Source organism: Berghia stephanieae, chromosome 2 (assembly GCF_034508935.2).
Source record: "Berghia stephanieae isolate SIO BIC M18660-M18661 chromosome 2, UCSD_Bste_1.3, whole genome shotgun sequence".
In the NCBI taxonomy this organism is placed as follows: Eukaryota; Metazoa; Mollusca; class Gastropoda; order Nudibranchia; family Aeolidiidae; genus Berghia; species Berghia stephanieae.
The window spans coordinates 47,973,334-47,982,772 of NC_088361.1; the positions used below are offsets into that span (position 1 = coordinate 47,973,334).

Sequence of the window (9,439 nt, forward strand, 5' to 3'; positions counted from 1 at the left end):
TACCAGCTTTATCAACTTTGTGGATAAATGACGAATTTGATGTAAGATAGAATTAATATCCAATGTTGTGGCAAATTTATCAGTTATTCACATCGTTGACAGTGAGTCACCTTTGTTGTTCTTCTTGATCAAAGTGTGAAGTTTACAATCAACTGAATCATGTTCTCTTTGTTTTGTTGTTTCTTTTTTTTTAAAAAGGCTTTTTTGAGCTTTAAACAAAAACATTTTTATCTAATGTGGTATTGAAATTTTCTGCTGTCACCTCCATGCTGCTGTGCTGCTTCTTTTGCCTTTGTGTCTATCCTTGACCTTGAGTTAGACAATTTCTGGCTGGACCACTTTCTAAGACAGAGATGGTCAAATGGGTTCATATGTTTTTTTTTCTTGTTTGAGAGGTTGGGGTGGGGGGGGGGGAGGAGAGGGAGAAATTATTTTACTTTTCATTGTAATGCAGTCAATGCATTGAGGAAACCATTTACTATTAAAAGCCATTTTCAAGGTTGCCAATTTACCGTATATTTACTGAATTCAGTATGTTATAAACCCTCAGTATATTTTCCAATCACCTGCTAAACGGAAGAAAAAAAAAATAAGTACGTTATGTTTTTTTAAACTGGAATTCAGCAATCAGAAAAGGGTCGGCCAATATGTTTGCGTAAAAGTTCAGTAAATTTTGACCTCCTGGATTGGATTGGCAACCCTGCAATCTGGTTGATTTCTTCTGGGTTCCACTTCTGTTCTACTCTTGAATTATTTACCTTTGATTTACTTTCTAACCCCTCTCTCTCTCTCTCTCTCTCTCTCTCTCTCTCTCTCTCTCTCTCTCTCTCTCTCTCTCTCTCTCTCTCTCTCTCTCTCTCTCTCTCCCTCTCTCTCCCTCTCCCCCCCCCCCCTCTCTCTCTCTCTCTCTCTCTCTCTCTCTCTCTCTCTTTCTCTCTCTCTCTATCCCTCTCCCTCTCTGGGTGGGGTTCCTGACCTCCCATATTGGGCAGGGAGGTACATGCTGTGTCTTCTATCCCCCCCTAACCCATTTTCCAATTGTTTCCTGTCGTTGTCTTGGAATGAGATTACTTGGTTTTGTCTTGGCCCTGGCCGGAGTTCCTTGGCTTGGAGGGAAACAGTCGAATGTATAGTTATAGATTTGATGATATTTTTTTCCTTGTAAATCATCTCTCTGTTATGCATTGTATTATGTTTAGTTTACATATTATATTATATGATTTGTAAACATTTGAGTGTATTCCTCTTAGTTGGGACCTGTGCTTGTGTCTGGATGAGGCTTTTAGGTGATCTCAAACTAAGTACTTTGATGGTGTACTCTTGGAATCTGCATCTGTTCCCTATTTGAACCAATTCCCCTTTGTCTCACCTTTTCTTTTGTGCTTTAATTGTAATTCTAGAACTTTTTACTATCCCATTTTCTTCTTTTTTATTGGTGCTGATATGACCTTAATGTGTTGCAAGCGCAGTAAAACCCTTAAAAACAAACAAACCTCTCCTTCTCCCTCTTTGTGTGTCTGTATGTCTCTGTGTGTGTGTGTGTGTGTATGCTTTTTTCTTCTGGATGCCAAATGATGCTACTAATGTTCGTAGGTGTCAGTCATGGAATAAATGCACAGATGATATTATGTAGATATTGCTGCTCGAAGCTCGAAGAATTAAATAGCAATGTGAAATTGAATGTAAGCTTATATTTAGTAAACGAAAACAGATAATGTTGACGTTTTGGGTTTCCCCTTTATCAACAAAACAGGATGAATGAAACACTACAGACGAATGAGATAATCCCATTTGTCTGTAGTGTTTCATTCATCTTGTTTTGTTGATGAAGGGGGAACTCAAAACGTCCACATTATCTAATTTCCTTTATTAAATTGAAGCTTACATTCAATTTCACATTGTTACTCTGATGATATTGTGGAAGATTTAGAATGGAGGAAATTCGTGACATATGTGGTAGCTTTTCAAGACAAGGGGGCTGTTTGGCAGTCGTCCGGAGTGGAGATCCTGACCTCCCATAGTGGACAGGGAGGCACTTACTGTGTCTTTTTCCCCCCTATATCTGGGTGGGGTTCCTGACCTCCCATAGTGGGCAGGGAGGCACTTACTGTGTCTTCTTTCCCCCGATATCTGGGTGGGGTTCCTGACCTCCCATAGTGGGCAGGGAGGCACTTACTGTGTCTTCTTTCCCCCTATATTTGGGTGGGGTTCCTGACCTCCCATAGTGGGCAGCGAGACACTTACTGTGTCTTCTACCCCCCCCCCCCTTTATCTCTTTTCCAAATTGCTTTCTGTCTTTGTCTCTGAATGAGATTACTTAGTTTTGTCCTGATCCTAGCCCGAGTCATTGGTTGGGAGGGAAACATTCCTTGTAACTCTGTTATGTAGCATTATTTTTTTTTTTTTTAACATATGATTTGTAGATATTTGAGTGTATTCTTCTTAGTGGGGACCTGTGCTTGTTTCTGATGAGACTTTTAGGTGATCTCAAAATAAGTACTTTGATAATGTGCTCTTGGACTCTACAACTGTTTCCTATTTTAACCAATTCCCATTTGTCTTACTTTTTCTTGGGTATTTTCTTCCTTTTTACTGGCTGATATGACCTAAATGTATTGCAAGTGCTGTAAAGCCCTTTAATACGAATACAAAATTAGCAGGTGTCATGCATCATTCTACATGTTAAGTGATGTTGTTGTCTATAAACCCCTTGTAAAGCACTTTGAGCATGTTTAGTGGATACTGAGCTATATAAAAGCTTTTTTTGTTTTAACAGACTGCTCAGTGAATCACTCAGAATCTCAATGAATTGAATTTGCATTTTATGCAAATTAGCCTCTGTCATGTGCTTATTTTCCAACCTTTAAAAACCTTTCACTGTCTTATTGCCATTTTATGAAACATCACAGTTTTCGCATTCCAAATTCTTTTTCATAGCTTTTTGTATTCTTTTTTATATACTGTTTCCACATTTGGGTAAATTTCGTCCTATTTTGTCGCTACCGGTGATTTAAAAAAAAAGATAAGATATTCTTTATTATTAAATATTATAGAAATAACTTGAACATGTTAATAAATTTAAAAAACTGAACAGGTGTGTATGAAAATTGCCAGACAAAGCAAGAAAGAAAACCATCCCAAAAAATCAGTCGACCTTGACTGGGGATCGAACCTCAGACATTCTGATGCTGGTCAGACGTGCATCTGAGGTTTGATCCCCAGTCGAGGTTGTCTGATTTTTAAAAAAAATGTTTTCTTGTATTTTTTTCTTGCTTTGTCTGGCACCTTTCATACACACTTCTTCAGTTCTTTATCTTATAGGTGCCTGCTCCCTGTTTTCTTAATTTAATAAATGAAAACCTTTTATACAGTAGGAGTCCGTAGAACAGCAACCAATCAGGTTATGATTTTATCTTTGCTGACCTGCCATCTTGGGCAGCATGGCTCGGCAGTATGAACAAATTTAAAAAGAAAGAAAAAAATTCCCTTTATTCATCCCATAGGGGAAATTTGTCTCGAGATTATGTTCCAATGGAAGACTGGAATGATCCAGGCGTCAGCTGCTGTGTAGTGCCGCAAATTGAGCTAGGGCAAACCTTTCGAGTACGGAGCAAAGACCGTACTGCTGAGCCACGTTACCCCCTAGTCTCTGCATCATACCCCAATGGTTTCTGAGTTCGACTCCCCACCATGCTGTGTGGTAGTGAACAAGTCACCTTGTTTTAGCTCACTTTGCGGCACTGCTCCTTGTCAGATGACTGGGTTATTCCAGTCTTTCCTTGGAATAGGCGCCATACACAAATTTCCCCTTGGGGATGAATAAAGGGAATTTTATTTTATTTCATTTATTTGTGTATTTATTTATTTATTTATTTATTTATACAGATGCTTTAAAGTCAAAATTGGCCAAATTCGGACTTTCTCTCCAAGATTCAGGTTTTTAAAAACCAAAATTTTAGTGGAAAATTGTTGAAAATGGATTTTTAAAAAAATAAAAAAATAACCAAACAGTATGACATTGTATCAACTTTAACTTTTTGAAGTAACAATTCATAGAAATAGGAGCAGAAAACTGAATTTTGCGTTGAAACAGATTGATAAAAAGAAAATACAATTTTTTTTCTTCTTTTTGTGGCAGGTCTATGTCGCATTACATTTTCTTCCTGTCATATTTATTTTTTACTTGATTTTCATTCTTTTTTTTTCCTTTTTTTCTTTTTTCACAAAGGGTAACAATCAAAATGTTCCAATCAAACGCTGACATTAAACAAAATTTTATAAATATAAAAAGGATTTTTTTTTCTTTTATTTTATTATGCTTAAAGTTTATTTGAGTTTTTTCTACTTTTTTCTAAAAGCATTTTAACTACCATTGATCATTTACCCATCATGTACTACTACTTAGCTCTGGTGGGGGGGGGGGGGGTCACTGTTGTAGTCATACATCTTTTTTTGAGATATTTTTTTCACTATTATGCATCCTATGTGTATGTGATATTTTACATTATGTATTAATTAACAGATATTTATCTAACCTCCCATAGTGGGCAGGAAGGCCACTTACTATTCCTTCTATACCCTGTATCTGTGTTCCAGCTTGCTTTCTGTCTTTGTCTTGGAATGAGATTACTTGGTTTTGTCTTGGCCCTGGCCGGATATCCTGGCTGGGAGGGAAACAGTCAAATGTGTAGTTAGTTTTGGGAGATGATATTTTTCTCATAGTAAATCTTCTCTCTGTTACGCACTGTATTGTTTTGTTTATGTATTATATATGATTTGTAAACATTTGAGTGTGCTCCTCTTCGTGGGGACCTGTGCTTGTGTCTGGATGAGATTTTTAGGTGATCTCAAACTAAGTACACTGATAGTGAGCTTTTGGAATCTACGTCTGTTCCCCTTTGTCTGCCTTATTATTGGATGCTTTAATTGTAATTCTAGAACTTTTTACTATCCCATTTTCTTCCTTTTTACTGGCGCTGATATGACCTTAATGTGTTGCAAGCGCCGTAAAACCCTTAAAAACATAAAAACAAAAACAGAGGTAATTAATATTATATACACTATGAATTGAACTACTGTTTTATAATATTTATTATTAGAAATGCAACGTAGTTGTCATCACGTTCTTGTCATCATGAGCATTATTACAGTCGACTCCGTTTAATCACACATCAGTTAATCACACACTCGGTTATACGCTACACATTCCCGAAAGACGGAATTTTGTCTAATATAATCGCTCCGCTTCTTCGCTACACTATCATTCTATCTTGATTGGAGAAAAATATTTAAAAGTTATAAGAGTAACAATAAAAGACGTGTGCGCATGTTTTAGCGAGATCGCGTGTGTGCATGTATGTGAGAGTGAAGTTTTAACTGTCGACAGATGACAAACATGGAAAAACTTGACATGGTGGACAAACTATGCCACTTCATTTGAGAAGAATCCTTGACAGATGATCTACGAACATTGGCAAGATTGGAGACAAAAGTTTTATAAATAGCTTGCACAGAATAGAAAGCAACCAACACTTCACGATTATTAGTCTTACAAATAATAATGTCACATTTTGTTGTCGATTAAAACATAAAAAGAAAATTTATAAAACAACAAAAAACCCTCTAATGTGGTCATGTCTTGAACAAGATGGTCCCAAGCTGGTAGAAAACTCAGATGGACAGGTCCCAATTGAATGGCACATGAGAATGGGCCCTTAGGGTTAGGGTTAGATGCTATTTTTAGCTTCTCCGCTCAATCGCATTCTCGGCTTAATCAACACACTAATCCGAACTCCAAAGGGTATGCGATTAAGCAGAGTCGACTGTATCATTATTATTATTATTATTATTATTATTATTATTATTATTATTATTATTATTATTATTATTATTATTATTATTATTATTATTATTATTATTATTATTATCATCGTCATCATCATCATCATTGTTATTATTATTATTATTTTTTAAATTAATTAATTTTTTTATTTTCTTTATTATCATTATTATTATTATTATTATTTTTATTATTATTACATTGTCATGAACATGATTTCCAATCCTTTTTTTTTTTTTTTTGTTTCAATTTGATTATCTCTAATTTTTTGTGCCTAAGAATTCTCGACTTATTTTACAATCTCTCATTCCACAGAATTTTATTTTTGTTGATTTTACATTTGGACAAATTATTGTAGTAATTCTTTTTTTATTCTTGTATTCCTTACTGTCTCATGTCAACTTATTTATCCTGGCGTTCCTGTAGCTCAGTTGGTAGAGCACTTGCTTCACATTCAAAGGCAACCAATATCAATACAGAACTCAATCAATATTTTGTTCTGATCATCCAGTAGTGAGTGGGTAATTAGGTCTGTTCGATGTGGAGGAAAGTACTTAGTGATAGACTGGTGTTCTACCCATAGGATAGCAAGAAATTGCTGTTGTCAATTTAATGCCACATAAACTATGATGACATGCGGCTATGTGGTTTAGTGGTATGACACTCGATTTAGTTTTGGAAAGGCGGGTGGTTGGATGGGAGCATCACCCTTGAATCATATACCTATGATGTTCGCATGGGTGTACGATCCGATAGTGATGTCGTTTCTTCTTCTCTTTACTAGCCTATCCTGCTTCTTTGGTTTGTGATTGTATTTTTGACAGGGGATTTTTTTTTTTCTGTAAATCTTCTGCCTGTTTGTTCTTGGTTATTTATAATTTTTTAGCTTATGATATCTTTAGGTTATGATTTTGATTTACATTTGTACTATTTTTGTTAGATTGCTTGTTTTTTTGTTTCAGCGGTCTCTCATTTAACCTCAATTGTGTTGGAAGAGACCTAAAGCAACAAACAAACAAACAAACAAAAAAGTTTTGGAAAGGCCTTGGTTCGAGCCTCATTCGGTGCATAGTTAAAGGCAGGGAGGTACTTACTGTGTCTTCTGTCTCCCTATATCTGTTTTCCAATATGCTTTCTGTCTTTGTGTTGGAATGAGATTATTTGGTTTTGTCCTGGTCCTGGCTGCATACCTTGGCTGAGAGGGAAACAGTCAAATATAGAGTTAGTTTTGGGAGATGATGTTTTTTTCTCTGTAAATCATCTCTCTGTTATGTATTATTATATTTATTATTTTGAATGTATAATGAAATGTAAGCATTTGAGTGAATTCCTCTTTGTTGGATTTTGTGCTTGTGTCCAGATGAGACTTATCGGTGATCTCAAACTAAGTACATTGATGGTATGCTCTTGGAATCTACATCTGATCCCTGTTTGTTCCCAGTTTCCCTTTTGTCTTACTTTTTCTTGGGTGATTTAATTGTAATTCTAGAATTTAACTATCCCATTTTCTTCCTTTTTACTGGCGCTGATATGACCTAAATGTGTCGCAAGTGCCGTAAAACCCTTAAAAACAAATAATCATATAATTGTTACATATTATTATCATTAGTAAATACAGCTGTAAGCAATTTGAGTGTATCCCTAATATTGAAAACTGTTTGACAGTTCCTTGATTTGGCATTTATATCATCATAGACTGGATGCATGGATATGTTATTGCTTTTGAATTGGATCTACTTGTTTTCTTAAAAGGAAACACATGTTGTGTGGTGTCAAATAAAAAACTGGTTCCAATCTCATTGGAAGTGTACAATCATTCTTCCTGAGGACTGGATACATACCTTGTGTAATTGATCTTGTGGTTCCAGAGTGATGGCATCTTATTTTCTAGTCTAGATCTATGCTAGTCGTCAATTAAATATCATCAATCCTCGCTCTTTTAATGTCCCGTCGTACTCTTAAGAATCTGCCTATACATCCTGCTGCTAAAAAGATCCAATATCCAATACCTATTATATTTATTGTTATTAGTCCTCCGATTGACTGGTTACAAAACACTTGCAATGGATTTGGAGCCGGAAGAGTAGGCTTGACGTCAGGATATCTCTGCCCTATTCCAACTAGTCTGCATGTTTGTTTGTTTGTTTGTTTGTTTTTTTTTCTTAAGCTTAACCATAACTACATTTATAATTTTCAACTGTGGTGTTACTTTCTTTTTGGTGACGCTGCAATCACCTAATGTTATTGGAAGTAAAGAATAATCAAAATGATCGAGGTTATTCTTGTCTTCTTTTATTATTAACAAATCTGACAACTACTTTAAACATTTGTCTCCCATAGTGGGCAGGGATGTACATACTATCTTCTATCCCCCTATATCTGTTTTCCAATATGCTTTCTGTCTTTGTCTTGGAATGAGATTACTTTGTTTTATCCTGATACCCTGGCTGGGAGGGAAACAGTCAACTGTATAGTTAGTTTTGGGAGATCATTTTTTTCCCTTGTAAATCATCTCTTTGTTATGCGCTGTATTATTTTTCCTTTGACATATGTGTGATATTTGTAAATAATTGAGTGTGTTCCTCTTGGCGGGGACCTGTGCTTGTGTCTGGATGAGACATTTAGGTGATCTCAAACTAAGTACTTCGATAGTTTGCTCTTGGAATCTACATCTGTCTCCTATTTGAACCAATTCCCCTTTGTCTTACCTTTTCATGGGTTGTTTAATTGTAATTCTCGACCTTTTTACTGTCCCATTTTCTTCCTTTTTACTGGCGCTGATATGATCTTAATGTGTGGCAAGCGGCGTAAAACCCTTAAAAACAAACAAAGACAAAACAACTACTTTAAACATTTGTATCTGGGTAAGGATCCTAACCTCCCATATTTTGTGGGATTCCCGACCTCCCATAGTGGGCAGGGAGGTACTTGCTGTGTCTTCTATCCCCTTGTATCTGTTTTCCAATTGCATTCAGTCTTTGCCTTAGAATGAGATTACTTGGTTTTGTCCTGGCCTAGGCCGGAGTCCTTGGCTGGGAGGGAAACATTCAAATGTATAGTTATGTGAGAAGATAATATTTTTTTCCTTGAATATCATCTCTCTGTTAAGCATTGCTATATTTGTTGTTTTGGATTTATAATGTAAGCGTTTGAGTGTATTCCTCTTAGTGGGATCCTGTGCTCGTGTCTGGATGAGAATTTTAGGTGATCTCAAATTAAATGCATTGATAGTATGCTCTTGGAATCTACCCCTCTTCCCTATTTGTACCATACCCCTTTGTCTTCCTTTTTCTTGGGTGTGTTAAATTGTAATTCTAGAATTTTTTTTACCATCCCGTTTTTTTCCTTTTTACTGGCGCTGATATGACCTAAATGTGTCGAAAGCGCCGTAAAATCCTTAAAAACAAAAACAAACGTCTGGATGACACTTAAATGTGATCTCAAACTGAGGACATTGATGTCATGTGCTCTTGGAATCTACATCTGTACCCTATTATTACCAATCTCCTTGGTATTCCCTTTTCTCGGGTGCTTTTCATTCTAAATCTAGAGTATTATTTTCATTATCCCATCATCTTCCTTTTAACCGGCGTTGAAATG

The 9,439-nt window shown here is 36.0% G+C and overlaps 1 protein-coding gene across 1 annotated transcript in view; it reads left to right on the forward strand.

The window, feature by feature from the left end:
- Window positions 1-7,902: 7,902 nt before the first annotated feature.
- Window positions 7,903-9,439, forward strand: part of LOC144963951 (uncharacterized) — a 5,304-nt gene continuing 3,767 nt past the window's right edge. The window contains exon 1 of the mRNA XM_078897894.1: window positions 7,903-7,922. Coding sequence (XP_078754020.1) covers window positions 7,903-7,922 — 20 coding nt within the window. The remainder of the gene's footprint in view (window positions 7,923-9,439) is intronic.